This window comes from Alligator sinensis, unplaced genomic scaffold (assembly GCF_000455745.1).
Source record: "Alligator sinensis unplaced genomic scaffold, ASM45574v1 scaffold981_1, whole genome shotgun sequence".
Taxonomy (NCBI): Eukaryota; Metazoa; Chordata; order Crocodylia; family Alligatoridae; genus Alligator; species Alligator sinensis.
Window position 1 is genome coordinate 106,562 of NW_005843313.1, and position 18,101 is coordinate 124,662.

Here is an 18,101-nt window from a genome sequence, read left to right on the forward strand (position 1 = left end):
CTTCCCTCCCACCCTCCCCCCACAGGTGACCTCTTTTTTGATACTAGAAATATGGTAACCCTACATTACCCACCACTCAGAATTCCCGACCATGTGGTGCCCAGGGGCGGTGATGCCCAGTTTATACAAAGCAGATTCATAAAAATACTAGAACAGATTGAAAAGTGCCACCTCCTGCCATGCCCAGCCTGGCACAGTCTCACTCTGGCTGGGACCTGATGCTGCCCCTGTGGTCACACAGGTTCGGGAAGTTTATGCCCAGCCACAGGGTGATCCCAGCACCACTGGAGAACTCATAGTCAGCTCCAATGGAAGGAAAGCAGGGAAAGTCTCAAGCACAAAGGAATCAAGCCTGGAAATCCCCAGCTGCTCCCTGCTGATTTGCTGGTTCTTGTTCCCTTAACCACTGTCCTGTGGTTTTTGTTGCTTCTTGCTGCCTTGGGATGTTCTGGCTAGACCAGTTCCTCAGTGCAGCTCCAAGCATGAACTCTGCCCTCCACTCTAGAGATCAAGAGCAGAAGATCCCAGCCTCAGGCTCTGGGAGGTTTCCTGCCACAAGACACAGGCAGCATGGACAGGGTGACTGTAGTCTGTGGGGAGATGTTGCAGCCCCTGGTGTGTGCAAGGCCTCGGCCTGGGGGACCCAGGGCAGTGGGGCAGGGTGGCAGGATCCTGCATGGGGCATGTACACTCCCTGTTTAGTAGGGCTGCACGAAGCTTTGGTCACTGATTCAATTTGGCAGAGATTTGGCCTGATTCAGTGGCCAAATCTCCAAATCCAAATCAAATCAGGAGACCCTTTAATCTCTCTGAATTGAATCAAAACTCTCCAAATCAATTCAGCAAGATTCAATGATTTGGACATGACACAGCTTTAAATGTTTTTTCTACATATTTCAAGGTACCAGACAGCTCGTGAATGCTGAGATGCCGGGGTGGATGGAGTGTCCCACGGGAGCGTGGGGGACGGGGGCCCTGCACCCCTCCGGCTCGGCAACTGGTGACTCCTGGGTCTGGGCGGGCACCTGTGGTCCCCCTGTGGCCAATTGCTGAGCTGGGTGGATGTGGGGGAAGGGGGGTCCCCCATACTCCTGTGGGATGCTCCATCCACGCCACCATCTCAGCATTCATAAGCCACACCTGGTACCTTGAGGCATGTAGAAAAAACATGTCAAGCTGTGTCCATGGCTGAATTGCTGATTCTGTGAATCAGAATTGAATCTTTAGGTTCGGATTTGACTGAATCAAATTGGGACAGTGATCTGAATCAATGAATCAAATCACTGTCCCCTGAATTGGGCTGAATCTGAATCGAATACGGTGCACTTTGCATACCCCTACTGTGTAGCCTCAACAGCAGACAGCGTGAGTCTGACTTCCTGGCCCAAAGTGGCCTGCAACTGTTGCCTAATAAAAACCATGTCCCACCCCTGTACTGTTTCCCTTTCCATCATTTTTGGTCCTTGCCACAAAATGCAGGGTATGAGATGTGCATCTCCTATGTCCAGTGGTCAGCCTGCCCCCTCACCCTCCTCCCCACACACGCTTACACAGTGGGCAGGTGCTTGGCTTCATGTGCCTCTCCCTCATGCAAATGCATGTCCCCACACTCTTTATTTTAAGGGTAAACATGTGAACACATCAGTGAAGTGGGAGCATTTCTGCCACGGTGGCTCACAGCTGCATATTCCATCTGCAACACAAGAGGAGAGATGTCTCAGCAGTTCTGGGTAGCACAGCCCGGAGACCCCATCTGTCAGCACCCCACAATGCTTGGTGCAGTATGAGCACAGGATAAAGGATTGTGCTGATACTTAAGGAAAAGTCAATAAAAAGTTAGTGGGAAGAGAAACTGAGGCCCAGAGAGGGGCCAGGACTTGGGCTTGAGCTCTCAGTTGCTCAGACCCAGTCTCAGAAAGAAGACTCAGGTGTCCTGCCCTGACTGCCAAGGTTAATGTGTCCCATTAGATCACACAGCCCCCTCCATTCACCTGCTTCCTGGGACTTTTTTCACTCTAAGAAATGCTCTGACCTGGATTTTCTTTTGCAATACCCCATGCACAGCACAGTGTCCCCCCACAGCCATGCAGCTGCCTCTGGGGTGGGACACAGCAGTTCAGCACCATGAACCCAGCACAGCGCTGACAGCAGCGGGGAAGGGGGGAATCAATGATTACTGCAGTGACTCTGCTGAGTTGCTCAAGAGATGATCTGAAGGTACCAGGCCGGGATGAGCCCAGACCCCAGTTCTGAGCATGTTTCTGACAGGGCTGGAGAAGCAGTTACCTCTGAGCTCTGCCTTGCGCACACGTCACTCCCTGGTGCTGCTGCTGTCCCTGATAAAGGAAGTAGAGCAGGGGCCATTAGTGGGGCAGGAGTGAGGCCGGGGGCTTGACCCAAGAGCACACTCTGGTCCTTACCTTTGTGGGGCACTTCATGGAGAGCAGGATCAGGCCCTGGATCAGCAGGAGGAGGCAGACACAGGGCAGCCCCACCCAGTGTGTGACCCAGCAGGGCCCTGCGGGGAGAGGAGAGGCTGAGAGCAGGGCACAGAGCCTGCTGCATGGAGCGGATGAGGGGCCCGTTCCCAGAGACCACAGGGAGGGGTAGGGGTGATGCCCAGGGACAGGCTTCACCTACCCCGTGATGCAGAACCCATGCCCTTGGCCACAGCAGTGCTGATGTTTCTCCCGGTTTCCTCCTCTCTGGCGGTGCAGGTGCTGTGTGTCCCTGCGATCCACTTCTGCCTGGGGACCTTCTTCAGGCTCCACCTGCCAGCCCTGTCCTGGGCTCCTGCATCTGCTTTCCCTGGAGACTCCTCCCTGGCATCCCAGAGAGCTGCCCCCCAGTCCCCAGCATGCGGAGAGAGCAGGCAGAGCAGGGGGACAGGGTCTGGGAGCTCGGCCTCCTCTGTGGGGGAAGGCACTAGGATGGCAAGGCTGGGCTGGGGGGTGTCTGCATGAGAGAGGGAGCATCAGGGCCAGAGGCTGGGGGAACGCTGCCTATTCCCTACAGGGCAGCTCGTACCCACCTGGCCCCGGCAGGAGAGCTGAGATGCCCAGAGCTTTGTCTACCCCCTTTTCAACATCAAACCCAACAGGACCTGGATCCAGGTATTTTTACAAGGGGTTTCTTATCTCAAGTGCCAGCAGTGGCTTCTTGGTGCACAGGTCACAGAAGGAGACTTGGTCTGGTGGGAGGAATGTGAGCCAGGGAGACAGAAAAGCAACCCACTGGGTAATGCTTTGCCCAGTGCCTCTGGAGAACTATTAGCCCCTCTGCTCTCTGCCTCAGTTTCCCCACGGTTTCCCGCACAGTTTCCCACAGTGTCTCCCTCCCTCCCTTTCCTCTGGATCTCTGCGTGGGGTGAGGGTGGAAATCCAGAACCAGGGAGGAGGGTGGAGGGTTGGTGCTCACTTCCTGTCGCACTGCAGGCAGAGGAAGAAACTGCCTGTTGAAGCCTAAACCATGACATGAGCTTTCACCCCAGGCCCCTTGAGCCCCTCAGGGTGCAGGGAGAGTCTTTGGGACAGGAGCTCAGTAGAGATTTCTCCCTGGTGTCCAGCACCCAGCTCCCTGTTCCAGGGTCCTGGCTGCAGAGGCCATACAGTTTGGAAATCCCAGTCATGTCTTTGGGCTCTCATGTTGGAGCTGCTGGGATCTGAGATAGTTGCAATCCTGGATCTGTTGAGTGAGACCCAGAGCCCAGGTCTGCCACTCCCACTCCCTGCCCTGGTCACTGCCTAGTCCCTGCCGTCCCTGAGCTCACTCACAGCTTGGAACTGATGCTGGGGTGACAGAGTTGTCAAAAATGGGAATTTCTTTTTGCCTCCCATCCATGGACTGACAATTTCTGACCTGTTGGAAACTCACCAGAGACGATCAGCCTGGTCCCATTCCCGAAGTCAGCATGTGTAGAGACATCGAGGGTACAGTAATAAACCCCAGAATCCTCCTCCTGCAGCTTGTTGATGACTAGAGAGAACATTTTCCCTGAGCTGCTCACTTGACTCAAGTATCTTCCTTCTGCGGATCCATGCTTACCAGTCTCAGCAACCCACTGCAGACTGCCATCCTGACTCTCTTTATACCAGTATACGGATGATCGCCGGTATGAAACAGTGCAGTTCAGCTCCGCAGCCTGTCCTGGGGTCGTCCAGATCTCTCCTGGGCTTTGCTGCAGCCACAGCTGCTCTTGGGAAGCAGCCACTGCATAGGAAAGCGCGGTGTGTGAAGCGGGGGGATCAGTGCAGTCAGCTCCCCCTGTGCAATATCCTCATTTATCTACAGTTTTCACTAAAGTGACACAGTCGAATGAAGCATAATATTACCTGTGGTACAGTTATGGAGTCACAGGATTTGGGGTTAGTGGGGAAAGCACGCAAGAAAATGACCCGCTCAACTCATGCGAAGAGAAGTAAAATGGAACATAATATCGGATGATACATAAAGAACCATTAAAATGCAGCCATATCAAGTAGCAAATGAAGAAAAAGAAATTCTATTTACTTCTGACACTTATTCTTCTCCATGTAAGGAGTACCAGTGTTCCCCAGCTGTGAGTTGTCAGAAAGGAGCAAATTGCTTTTCTCTTCCTTAGCCCAGGACTTCACATTTTCCCTCAATGCAAAGATCTGCTTCTCTCTTATTTCTGCCCAAAACAAACGGGCCACAGATCTCTCCACTACACATCAGACAGTCCCTCGACTGCCTCAGAAGCAGCTCTCACTCAAGCCCCAAAAGCCTTTGGAGCTCCTTTCAGTCCTTTATGGCCAGACAATCCCTGTGTCCCGAAGACTAGCTGAAACCCCAGCAAGCTGGGCTGAAAATTGTCCCGATTCCAGCGCAGCATCATCACACCCAGCTGGGACCAGACACAGATGAGGATCATTTGCTGCATTGCTGCACTCTCCCAAGGGGCTTTTCATCACACACATCATTGTATTATATCCCTCAGTGAATGAAATGTCTAACTTTCCTGTCTCCATCTCTCCTGTGCAGCCCAGCTGGGTGTTTCCCTCCTGCCAGGATGTCCTTGTGCAGAAGGGAATTGTTCTTATGTGGCAAGCAAATAACATGAAGCTGAAACACTTACCCTGCAGGGCGAGGAGCAGGATCCCAGCCCAGGGGCAGGACATGGTGTGGTCTCTTAAGCGCTGTGAGGCTGCTCGATGGGTCTCTTCTTTCTGAAAGCCTGGGTCATGAGGGAAGAAGATCAGTTTCCTGTCTCAACTCGGAGCGGGGCACGTCTACAAGAGGAGGGCGCTGGCGGGTGGTACATTGACCTCAGACATGCTGAATGAGTCAGTCCTTACTGCCCCCTGGTCAAGAATATATGACCAGCCTGGGGTTTATTTGCAAGAAGTCTTTCAGCTCCCCCCAATAGCAAACCAGCTGTCCACTGAATCCCATCCCAGTATTGTCTCACCACACTTCAGCACAAGGTAAGCAAGGCCCGGGCCTCTACCTTGCTGTCAGCAATGCTTAAATAGCCCTATGGATATACATGGTGATGATATAACCCTCACAGACCTTTTTGAAGCTTCCACTCATTAGGCAGGACCCTGTAAAGACCTATACACCATGCTGTCTGAGCATGTGAACAGGGCTGTATGGGATGCTGACCTGGGCTCTTCTTCCTTGCCCTCTGCCTTGTCCATCTAATGCCATTCACTGCTGCTCCATTCCCATCCTTAACATAATGATGGACATGAGACTGCTCCATGGAGCAAGACGTCCTTTTTCAGCATTATCTAAGTTGGTCCTTGCTCTACTGTAAGTCCATTGAATGTGCGAGGTGAGGATGCTCTGGTCAAGCTTCCACAGAGCAAGTGAATTGGATCAATCAGACTGGACTTCAGCAAATTGAATTGCATGGGTTGCAGGTGAGTTCAGCATCTCAACATGCAAGGACTTGCTGTGAAAGTGCTGGGGATGAAACATCCCTCAGGCTGTGCCTGTGACAAAAATGCTGTCCTGGTTTCCCTCTGTCTCAGTTCCTGCTGGAAACACACACTCTTGTCCATGGAGCACCTCCCAGGACAGAGGAGGAACAGCTCCCTCCCTTCCAGGTGGAGCAGTCCACAAGGGGCCGTGCACACGGCTGAGCTGATGAAGGGGGTTTTCCTTTAAAGGCCATGCCTCTCACTCCACTTCCACAAGCAGTGACAGGCAGAGCGGTCTTCACACAGTCTCTGACACTTCATCCTTCTCAGAAGAAAACCTTTATTTCCAGGTGGGATTTGGGGAAACATTTTCCAGAGCCCCCAAGTGACTTAGAAGCCCAAATCCCTATGCCAAGCAATTGGGACTTGGTTCAGAAATGCAGCAGTCACTTCTGCCCATGGGAGAGGCTCAGGAATCCCCAGCAAAATTTTTCATTTGCTTTCTCATTTTTTTCCCCCCTTTCATTCATCTGATTTTTTGGTGGCCTCATTTGTGCAATGGTGGGTTCAGGGTCCTGCTTTGTTCTGGGGGCTGCTTGGGGCATTTTAGGGCAGAGATGGAGTTGAGTGTGGTGAGTGTCCCTATCCCAAGAGCTGTGGGATTAATAGCTCACTGTGGCTTTATTTGTGGAGAGGGGTTTTAGTCTCAGCCTCTTCCACAGTTTCAACCTGATGCACAATCTTCAGCATGAACTTAAAAGACAAGAACTGAGATCTTTGCCCCTCTCTAGAGCAGATCTCTATCTAAATGGAAGAGGCTGTTGAGGAGATGACCATCGAGCTGCACCCTGCATGGGCTTTGCTACCTGTGTCCTCACAGGCCTTGTTCCTCCTGCACATCACTGGATCTCACCCTACAATCCCGTTGTACCGAACCTGTCTGGAAGTTGCTGAGGGTGCAGCCACCTCTCCTGCTATATTTCAGACACAGGTTTGATTGAAACAGCCAAGCTGAGCTACAATAGCAGGTAAACTGGTCTCCTGCCCTGCTCATCAACTTGGTACGCCACATTTGTCAGGCAATTTAGCTTCATGAAACACCCTGAGAAGCAGCTGTGTGCATGTGTGTATGCTCATTCTTGATACATGAAGGAGGTGTCGCATTTGATTCACAAGCTGGCTGGCCAGAAAATGACTCTTTTAAATACCAGAGATGTGTGGGAGCATGCTGATAGTGATTCCTACACCTCTGAGAGTTTAATGTCCTTTTTAATCCTCCAAATCAAACAGTTTTGTCTCTGCCCACCAACGGTGGTGACAAAATCCACTGATGTTGGCAGTGCAGTACCAGGCTCTTGCACAACGCAGTGTGCAACCGCCTGTATGTCCTCTTGCTGAGAGTGGAGAGCAGAGAGGTGACGCACTTTGAGGCAGCTTCTGGAGGGGCAGTGCTGAGAGCCCCAGATCTAGGTGGGGAGGATGGTGAAAGGGGTTTTTAACACTGTATTTATTCATGAATCTTAGCTTAGCAAAGAACAGCACGAACGTTTAAAGATACATCCAGTCCCCTAAAATAGATGTAAAGACAGATACTTATCTTCCATCAGCAGGGCTCCTTGACCCCACATCAATGTCCACGGGAGTCTTGTGTTCTTTTCTTCTCTTTCCTTCAGTCTCTTGATGGGTCATTGTTTCCGTCGCGGTTAACTTCTTGTGTTTCTTCTTCGTAGATAATAATAACTTCGTAATAATTAACCCCACCAGCCACTTCCCTCCAACTCTGGGTAATGCATATCTCATGATCTTCTGCTTTTCAGTATTAAATGAACTCAAAATCTGTTCTTAAGCATTACTTCACAGAACTTACATTTTCCTTCAATGTTCAGAAACATTTCTCCAATTTTCTGGTTTGAAGGCAGGAGATTTATTTATTTTTTAGCAAATTTCAAACATTACCAACAAGTGAGCATCTTAATTTACTTGATTTTGAATGAAATAAAAAGAGTAATTTTAATGTTCACTTTTGCAGTGCTATAGTTAGGGTATCTTGACATCCTGCCCCAGATCTTCGTCCAGATGGGAGAAGTGTGCTAAGGGCACAATCATGACACAACAGCATTTCAGACCCATGTGCTAAGGCCTATGCTGCCTCTGACTGTAAAGACCCTTTATTCAGTTACCTTGCAGCTGTCCATCTCTGGTACCCTTATCACTCCCATTCAGTTTCTTTATATGAATTAAAATTAGAAAGTCTCTCTTATTTCAAAGACTTACAGCACAGCAATAAGGGCTGTGGTGCTTCTGCTTATATGTCCTTAGTTAACTGAAATAAAATGAAAGGTAGTTTATTTTCCCCAGTCACACTTCATCTGTCGAGTAGATCTTTGCTGATACAAGTCAACTGAACTTCACCAGCCAGGCGGTGTCGCTGGTAGAAACCACTGTAGTGCCACAGATCTCAGCCTGAGCTACAGCCACTCGTCCATAGTGTGATCTGGCCTCAGAGCCAGAAACAGCGGCGGTGACTCTATTTATTTGTGCATTTTAATTGCTACACTAAGGTTGAAAGAAAAAGCAGCCACCACGTTCTCTCTCCCACCCTGGATTTTAATCCTCCCCACCAAGGCTAACGGCCACACCAGTGCCAAACCTGCCTTTGTGGTCAGTCTAAATGTGTTTTCTGTATTCCTGTAGTTCTAGGTCATTGGCTTGTGAAACACTTAGCGGTATGCTCTGTTTTTCCTGTGATGGTGTTTTCTCAAGCTCGCTTACTTAGAAGGGGTCAGCTAGTGCTCATTAACCTTCTCCTGTACTGAACCACAAGCTACAAGAGCAAGGCATGTCTTTGCAGAAGTTGAATTGATTATTTCCAGCCCTCACCAAATGCTGTCTCAGCAATTCACCATGCCCAATGGGAAAAGGGCCAGCAAAGAGCAGAGGATTGTAGGAAAGGAGGGCCGAAAGGGACCTCACAGGGTCACAGCTAGTCCAGCCCCAGCTCAAAGCAGGATCAGCCCTGACTGAACCATCCAGGCCAAGGGTCTGTCCAACGTACTCTTGAGCACATCCAAAATGGAGACTCCACAGGGTCTCTAGGTGCCTTTTCCAATGCTCAACAACTCTCATAGTCAGAAAGTTCATCCTCATCTCCAGCTTCTGGGTTTCCTGCTGCAGCTTGAGGCTGCTGCTTCTGGTCCTGTCCTCTGCAGCTGCATACAAAAGCCCATCCCCATCCTCTATAATCTCCATTGGGTAGAAACCCTTACAGGACTAGTTTGCTTGCTCACAATCACAATCTTACACCAGCAAAAGCTTCAGTGGAAATAGGTTTACCTCCAGAATTGAACTGAGCACCCGAAGCTCCCTGCTGAGGTCAGGTAAGAGAGAGAAAGGGCATCCCTGGGAAGGGAACAGCGCAAGCACCGCTGAGAGAGAAGCTGCTCCACCTGGGTGATAGCACAGGAAGACGTGAGGCTGAATTGCACGGGTGTCCTGGTGCAGAATAGCAGTGTCATCCCAGGGTGAGAGTGGGAAAAGCAATTACCCTTTGAATTCACAGCCCAGTTTTGTTGGGGTTCTGTTGGGTAAGCCCTTAGGATCCCAAGTGCCTAAATCACTGATTCAAATGGTCGTCTGCTCTGGAGACAAAAGGGGGCTTCTGGAAATGCTTCCCCTGCCTCCCCTGAACAGTGCCTACCTGGTTATAGCTCTTCACCAGCACATCCAGCCCTGCCCCCTATAGAGCAATGGCATGCAGTAAGAGGCAGGTTGTGTCACCAGAAGTTTCCTCAGATAACTCAAGGACAGTGCTTGCTATCAGTAGGACATCCCCCGGGGAGGAGCTCCTCATCACAGCCCTTGGCCTTGTTGCTGCCCCTGCGTCTGCAGCAGTGAACAGGACCCGAGCCCCGGGGCAGCCAGGCATGATTGCTTCTCTCTCCAGAAATGTTGCTTCCTGAGTGCCTGATACTGTTGTCCCTGGGTACAGCTCTGTAGGACCCTGAGCACGGAGCACTGGAGGGGAGCCGGATGTTTGATCAGTCGCTCTGGAGAGGTCTTTGAATGTGTTCCTAGTCCTCAGATAGGATGTGCAGGACTTGGGTTGTATTTGCCTGTGCTCAGCGTAAGTATTAGCAGCAAATGTCTTCTGGTCCTGAGATGTGAGGGGTACCAGTGTCAGCCTGAGACCCACTGGGAGGTGACGATTTCGCCATTGTGTTTCCAGTGTTGGGAGTCCAGTTACATCTGCACCAACCTCAGCGGTTCCTGTTTGTGGAAGTTGGTGGGACAGCAGAGATCCCCTGTTCCTCCAAGGAAAATTTGGAAGGGGGAGCAAATGTGCACTGGTATCTGAGAAGGGCGGGTGAGACCCCCACACACATTAAGAAGTGTCGGGATAAAAATGTGAGCAGACTTGCTTGCAAGCATACGGTATACAGCGCAACCCTGGAAATCAGGGAGATCCAAAGGAAGGAGTCTGGCATTTATTACTGTGCACTTGCAGCCACCAACTGCTGGACTTTTGGGAACGGAACCACGGTGATTGTTGGAGGTAACGACCCACTGCTTCTTTCACTAGAATAATTAAAGTGTCTGAGTGTCTCATTCTTCCTGCTCCATTAGAAACCAACATTAAACTGGAAGAATCATAAGAGTAAATTGCTTAAAAGAAGCTGTGTTTTTAGCCAAGTAAAATGGGTCCCATGTTAGCTGCTGGGGTAGAGAGAGAATGGGCTATGCTGTGTTTTTTTACAGGGAAAACCTTGAAAGGGCCGCAGGGGAAGTGCTGGAGTCTCTGTGGGGCTGGTCTGTGCAGCCTCTGAGCCATGATGGCGGGTGAACCCCTGAAGCCTGCTAGTGCTGCCTTTACAAGGCTGCCCAGCTTTCTCCTGGCTAGGACACTTGTGCATTGGATGGGTTCTTCTCTTCCAGCTCAGCAAGGGATGGCACATTTCCTTATTCCCCAATAGACTTTTATCACTGTTAGTCTCTCAGTGACAGACCTACAGCTCTGGTGGGGCTGCAGCTCAGCTCTGTCTCCCCCTGAACTCTTGGTTTCCTTTCTGCCCAGACAGCTTCACCGACAGCAGCTCCGTGCTGCTCCTGGTCCCCGTTGTAGAGGGGAACAGAGCCACGGAGCTTGCACATTTGGCCTGTGTGATCCAGGGCATCTCCAACCTCGTCCAGGTGTCCTGGCATGTACCCAGAGAGGAGCCAGTCCAGAGGCTGCCGCACTCGCTGGAAGGCAGCGATGGGTCCTTAACACTCATCCATTGCATCAGCATCCCCTGGGCAAGCTGGGTCAGCGGGGCAGCCTTCAGCTGCGAGGTCATATTCAACTCATCTGGCAGCAGCGTTTTCAGACATGCCACGTATAATTGTGAGTGGTTTCACATTTCCGACTAAGACATAATGTTCATAAGAAGCACCTGCAATCAGTCATGCCTCTAACATGAGTGACGGAGGCTGGACAATTGTGTTGTGCTTGCAAGCAGACAGATCTGCAGGAAATTAGGTAAAAGGTGGCATGAAACAGCGCCCAGGTCATGAGACAAGGCATTGGCTATCTCGGAGACCTCTGTGAGGACTTCAATGATAATATCCAGGGAAAAAGGGAGTTAAGAGCCACTCAAGGAAGGAGAGGAGCCTGCTGGATACCCCAAGGGATGGAGGGGCTATGGGAGAGGGGAATGGTCCAGAGAAAGTTTTGGAGCTGGCAGAGGATGCCAGGAAACTCCTGTCCTGAGGAACAGCAATTAGCTCAGTAAGGAATGAGCAGCCCTGATCTCCTTGAGACAGACAGGGCAGTGTGGACTGAATACAGGAAATCCTTAGATCTCAGTTAGCAGAGGTCTCCCAGGGCTTTACAAGGGCTGGTAGTCCCATTGCTGCTTTGCAGGAGGGGTAACTGAGGCACGGGGTGGGGCAGTGTCTTACAGGTGAGTGGCAGCTCCAGGGACAGAGCCCAGCTCTCTCTGGTCCTCTGCCCACTGGACTCCGCTGCTGCAGAGTGGAGAGGGGCAAGAGCACTGATGTGAGGTTTTTTCCTCTCCCCTGTAGCTCCCTCCGCACCCTGCATCTTGCTCCCTGTCATGGCAGTGGGCAGCGCCCTACTGCTGTTCACAATTCCCCTGAGTCTCATCTGGATCTGCTGCCCTCCCAGATGGGGTAAGAAAGTGCATGGCCCCCAGATGCTCCCTGGGCATCACCAGTGGGCTCACCTGTGCGGGAAGACTGAGCTGCAGCCATCACAGGCCCCAAGGCTTCTCCTGTGCCTGGCATGTGGCTCTGAGCTCTGCCCCTCGGGGCCTGATATAAACAGGTCCCCTCCACAGGCAGCCTGAGCCCGGGGTGCATGGCTCATGCTCTGCATGAACCTTTGCACCAGGGACTCATCTGTGTGCTCAGCCCCATGTACACAGGGACACGGCAGTGGAAGAGGAGCTATGACCACTGTCTCCATTTCAGGATCCCGACCCAGGAAACCAGCACCTCGCATATCCCAGCAGAATGAGGTATAGCCCATTACAGACCTTGCTGATGGGCAATGTGTGAAGGGACGCTACAGGGACATGTTGTCGGTCAATCAAAAATTCCCATTGGGGGCTGAGCTGGGGAAAGGTCAAGTTGTTTCCAGGGGCCAGGCCTCATTTGGGAGCTCTCCCACATGGCATGTAGGAAATCACAAGGGGCGGTTGCTGTCTGTGGTGTTTTCCTTCCCATTCCTCCTGATTCATCTCTTTCTCTTTCTTTTTGCGCAGCAAAAAGGAGAAGCGATCTATACTGTAAGTACCCAAGCTCTGCTTCCCTTCCTTCTTCCATGTGAAAGTAGCTGTATTTCAGGCTGTGCCTAAGCAGTGAAGGCGGCTGTGGTGGCAAACGTAGTGGGTAAAGGATTGCAAGCCGGCTTTGATCTCAGATGGGAAATAATGGGTTTTGATCTCAGATGGGTAATAATCAAAATGCAGATGTGATGGTGCCATGGGTGGATATATGATTTTTAGGTACACATGGTATTCTGCAGCATCACATGTTTTTCTCCAGTTAAAGAGAAACTAGAAGCTTTACTAACATGCCAGGGGCCCTGCTAGATGATTTGGTTTAAGATCAAAGAAAAACAAATATAACATGACTGGAACATGCACTTATTTGCTAGATCAGCAGGGGCCAATCTCTTTGGCAGCCGTACCACAAATTAGTCTTGCACTGTCCCCGAGTGCCACTCTAGTCCCCTCCCCTTTCTGTTCCAGAGCTCACCTTAAGGAAAATGGTGCCCTGGGTAAACTTGTGTTTTGGCATCTTTTCTTTGCTTTTATGTAGTAGTATCAGCAAAAAAAAAAATCAGAAATAAAGCCTTGGGGGGAGCTGCTAGGTTTATCAGGACACTTGCTTCCCCATTGGCAGGCACCACTGCTGTTGTGCAGGAGCAAGGCGGGTGGGCTGCAGCAGGTGCCATGCCGCCTGCACATCCTCCTGGGCAGCGGCTGGAGGTGGGGGGCACGCTGGGCTGGGCACTGCTCCTCGTGCCTGGGGAGGATCAGCTGGGGTGGAGCAGGGGCAGAGCTCTGTTGTGAGCGCAGGCTGCTCATGCACGCGCGCACATGTGAGTGTGTGGTTCCCCCCTGACCACGGTGGCCTGGGCAGTCACCCCCATTGCCCACCTGTAAGTCTGGCCCTGTTCTGCTCCTTGGCCTATCTGCCCCAGTGCTGCCTGTCACCTCCCCAGTCTGCCACGTGCCCCACACAGAGGCTACCCATACCACCTATTGCACCCGCATGCTGTGGGTTGGCTACCCTTGTGCTAGATTATATATTAAGTTTAAAAAAACTGTAACTAGGCAAAACACTGTCAAAAGATGTTGTTTCAGTAGTCCTATAGTCATTTTAGGTAGGTGTATATCTCTTATTCAAATTCATAAAACAAAATATAGCCTTCTTGGGCACTTATACACATACTGTTTTTCCAGCGACGCACCAGAGATCGGCCGCTTTGGAGCAGACTTGATTAATCAAGTCTGCGCCACACGTGAGCTGAGGCGAACTGCACTGCACCACGTGCAGTTGTATAAGCAGTGAAATGCATGTCAGCATGCAGAGAATGGTGACGGTGAGCTTCTGAACTAAAGCACCTCTGAGGTGTATTAGTTCAAAAGTGCACCACTGCCATTTTTGCCACTTATATAAGTGGATGCGTTGCAGCACCGGGTGTTTTTTTAAAGTGCCTGGTGCTGCAATGGATACATATGTAAAAATGCCCCTTGACTTGAAGAGTCTTGACATGCTCCACTGTCAGTTGTTTTCACCCATGAGTTAATGTGACCGCATCCAAGTTAAGGTTTTGAGCTGGAGCTCAAAGCAGTCCACAGGGCTGTGAAATAGAAGAGAGACATCACCAGGCATGGCTGACAGACAGCTGAATTGCAAAAGAAAGGATATTTTGTACTGTGAAACACTGAGACCATTACAAAGGAGAGAAGGTGTTAACACCTGTGGAGTGAGGAGAGATTAGCAGGAATTGGGGAGATCACAATGAACCAAGAAGTCAAGTAACTCCCTCGCTGCTGCCTGAATAGAAATGCTGCCAATCCTCTCAGGCAGTTGGTTTTAAAGCTTGGCTGGAGCAGGAATCCAAGAGGGGCCAACTGTACCACTGCATCCCCCATCCTCCCCTGATCCATCCCTGGATGGTAGCAGAAAAAGGTGGGAGCATAAGACAGGGAATATTCCTACACTGCTGCTTTGAGACTGGACTAAGCCCAGCAGACCAGGGCTTTTCCAGGCCTAGACAGTGACCTGGCAGAAAAGTCCACAGGGGCACTGGGCAGGGCTGGGATTTTGAGCCTGCAGTCACCAGTCCAGTGAAGCTGAGTTTTTCTCTGAGTCCCATTCAGCACCAAAATGCTACATACTTCCCAGCACCACTTCTTCTACCCACAGATGTTGAGCTGCCCCCTGGACAGGTGAGAGAGAAATCCAGGGGGGACCAGAAGGAAGTGACCAAGTTAGGGGGGTCTGTGGTTCATTGAAGCTGCTCTGGAAGGGAGCTGGCCTTGAGTCTCAACCCTTGTCTCTAAGAGGGCAGAAACTCCTGTCCTTCTCTCTGCCTACTTTGTGCAGTGATTCTGAAATACAAGACACAGTGGCTCAGCGTCCAGAGGAGGATGGGAAAGGTGCTGGCTCATGGGCTGGAGCTGGTGGTTACATTGTTGTGCTAAGAAGTTAGAGAGATGCAGAGTCAAACCACTCTGGGGCAGAGGAGGCTGGAACCTGTGAAGTGCCCTAACCAACCAGCCACTGAAACGTAGGAGGGCTCCCTGCCTTCCTCCCACCCTCCCCTCAGCTTCCTGGGGTTGTACGCCAGATGCACATGCACACCACTGCATGCTGCCTGGACAGGGCATCACATGTTGCACAGACTCAGTAACCGTGTCCCTGCTGTAGAGGTAACAGGATTGCACACTGTGCCTAAGTGTCAAAAATGCCACCTCTGTGGCTAAAAGCCTGCCAACTGGGTGCTTACAGGGTGACACAGTTGAGCGTAGAGACTGTGACAACAATGTCCCTCAACAGATTGCATCCCTGGAGTCTCTCCCCATGAGGCAGGGTTCCCAGTGGCTTGTATCCACTTCTACCTTCTCTCCTTCTTCCTTCTCACAGGGGCTGACCACTCGAGATCAGGAGACCTATGAAAACTTTAAACCCAAGGGCAATTAGGAGTCCCAGCAGTAGCCACTGGTGCAGCCTCTGCAAAAGGACATGTCCTGTTGGGGATTCATATGAGCTCCCCCCCAGCCCTCAAAGGAAAAACTGTTGCTGAAATCAGTGGCCCCCATTGCCCTCATTCTGACGTGTTGGGGAGAGGCTGAACCCCAGCTGGGATCCCTGGAAGACGAACATCCTGACCTGCACATCACTCCATTACTCCATTACTCTGCAGCTGCTGACTCAGTTTCCCCTGTCCCGCCTCTCTTGTATTTCCAGTGCAGAAGATACGCAGATGTGCTCCCCTAATCTTCTGTGCTTCTCATCCATGCCTCAAAGAGAGTCTCCACTAAGAGAGAGGTGGATTTCCCTCCAATAGCAACACCCTGCTCTCTTTTACATGAGATGCTTAATGTGCAGTAGCTTAATACCACTGCAAGGTAGCGTGCTGGGCAAAAGCCATGATAATGAACTACTGTGCAGTGGTATTAGGCTACTGCACAGTAGTATTAGGCTACTGCGCAGTAAGCATCACTAAAAACTAGGGCTGTCAATTAATTGCCTTAAACGGGCGTCTTAACCCATTAATTTGTTTTTGCATTAATTGTTTTAACACGTGTTAATCTCTGTTGCCAGGCCATGACCGCTGGGGGCAAAGTGCCCCTCCCCACTCTCTGCTGCCAAGCTGCATGTGCGCACATGCGTACACACACACACACACACACACACACACACACACACACACACACACACAGAGCCAGCAAGCAGCAGGGGGGAAAGGTTTGATGGCCAGGTCTTGGGGAGTGTTTAGGGTGTGTGTACATGTGTGAGGGAGGCAGGTGCCTGCCAGTGCTGGGGAAGCTATCCAGGTGCTGGGGCTGCAGCAGAGCAGGGTGAGGCACCTGCCCCTCTGCTCTGGGGCCTAGCCTTATACCCAGGCTTATATGAGGCTTTCTGGTGCCCCATACTTGCCCTTCACTGGGGAGGCCAGGTGTGGCATTTCCTAAAGACTGCCCTGCCACAAGCAGCCCCACCACACTATCCTTCCCAGCAGGGTGTAGTTTTAGGTCATTCCTCAGGACCAGGAGCCTCGTCCATCCCCATAGCTCCTACCCCGAACCTCCAAGCTGTTCTGGGAGCAGCCGTCAGCTGGGTGAGGTTGCTCCTTCAGCCCCCTGCAGCAACTGCCTGAATTGAATCAGGACCCTGTAAGCTCTCCAAATCAAATCAGAACTCTCTGAATCGATTCAGAGAGATTCAGAAAGATTCGGCGATTCAGAGACACAACTTTAAATGTTTTTTCTACATACCTCAAGGTAGCAGGTGGCTCGTGAATGCTGTGATGCTGGGGTGCATGGAGTGTCCCACAGAAGTGCGGGGGACTCCTCAGCACATTTGGCAGCAGACCCAGAAGTGGACCAGAAGTCTTTCTGGTCCACTTCCAGGTCCACCAGGGAGCGTGCTGGGGGGCCCCCCTGTGCTCACCCCAGCTTGGCGACTGGTGCCTCCTGAGTCTGGGCAAGCACCTGGTGTCCCCCTGCAGCTGACCACCAAGCCAAGGGAGCGTGGGAGGGGGCCCCCCACATGCTCCCCAGTGGACCTGGAAGTGTTCTAGGTTCGATACCAAGCACGTGGAGGGCCCCCCGCCATGGGATGCTCCATCCACCCCAGCATTTCAGCGTTCACAAGCTGTGTCGGTATCGAATCTTCGGATTTGGCCGAATCGAATCAGGGACAGTGATCCGAATCAAATCACTGTCCCTGATTCAGGCCAAATCTGAATCAACTAGGGCCTGCTTCAAACACCCCTAAAAATTAGCCACTGCCTCAGAGTTGGGTGTAGGGTTTAAGACCTACTTTGCTTGCACACAAACCCAGGGACTAGCAAACTTTTCTGCCTTCTTTTTGCGCTCTTCTCCAGCCCAGCACCAGCGTGTCTGGGTTTTTTTCCACACAAAAATGAGGCTGCCAGTCACAGGGGGAGGAGGAGGAGTTGCCCCGCTGAAGCACTATAAATTGGGGGAGCAGAGGTCGGGGTGCAAGTTCGCTATATCGACAAGGGAGGTTTGAGGCAAATGAGGAATGACAGCACAGCAGGGGCAGAGAAGGACTTATCTCAGTCATAAGACTTGCCTCTGGGGGGCACAGCAATGCAAATCCAGGGTTCGAGAAGACAGCAGGCTGATCAAGTGCGGTGCAGTGAAGCTGCAAGTGTTATTTGATGCCCGCACCTCTGCAGCGTGTAACTCGAAAGAGGACATGGCGATGTGCTACACACTACCTTTGGTAAGTGACACCTGACACTTGTCTGTGCCCTGAGGGTGGCAGGGTCATCCCTAGGGGGGACCGAGTACAAGCAACCACCCTGGGCACAGCCCTTTGGGGGCCCAGCAGAGATGGGCGGAGCAGATGGGGCGACTCCTCAGCACTGCCGCCTGCCTTACATCTGGACACTCGCCAACTCCCCTCCACTGCCACTGCAGCATGTGGGATTGGCTCTGCGGGGGGGGGGGA

The 18,101-nt window shown here is 51.6% G+C and overlaps 2 protein-coding genes across 3 annotated transcripts; one reads left to right on the top strand and one right to left on the bottom strand.

Moving 5' to 3' along the window:
* Positions 1–1,573: 1,573 nt before the first annotated feature.
* Positions 1,574–9,287, bottom strand: LOC102382452 (T-cell surface glycoprotein CD8 beta chain-like). 2 transcript variants are annotated; one of them, XM_014527124.2, is made up of 7 exons: positions 9,219–9,287; positions 5,096–5,194; positions 3,874–4,209; positions 2,641–2,955; positions 2,421–2,518; positions 2,287–2,336; positions 1,574–1,693 (listed from the first exon to the last, which is right to left on the bottom strand). In XM_014527124.2, exons 2-7 carry the CDS (start codon positions 5,136–5,138, stop codon positions 1,675–1,677), a joined length of 861 nt encoding a protein of 286 aa, XP_014382610.1. In that variant the 5' UTR covers positions 5,139–5,194; positions 9,219–9,287; the 3' UTR covers positions 1,574–1,674. The 2 variants fall into 2 exon arrangements, with proteins under 2 accessions (XP_014382610.1, XP_014382609.2); XM_014527123.2 differs by lacking the exon at positions 9,219–9,287 and adding an exon at positions 5,626–5,689.
* Positions 9,288–9,971: 684 nt separating this feature from the next.
* Positions 9,972–15,599, top strand: LOC112548590. Its single transcript, XM_025194805.1, has 7 exons — positions 9,972–10,008; positions 10,111–10,437; positions 10,957–11,265; positions 11,946–12,053; positions 12,354–12,400; positions 12,647–12,670; positions 15,543–15,599. Exons 1-7 carry the CDS (start codon positions 9,972–9,974, stop codon positions 15,597–15,599), a joined length of 909 nt encoding a protein of 302 aa, XP_025050590.1.
* Positions 15,600–18,101: the final 2,502 nt, after the last annotated feature.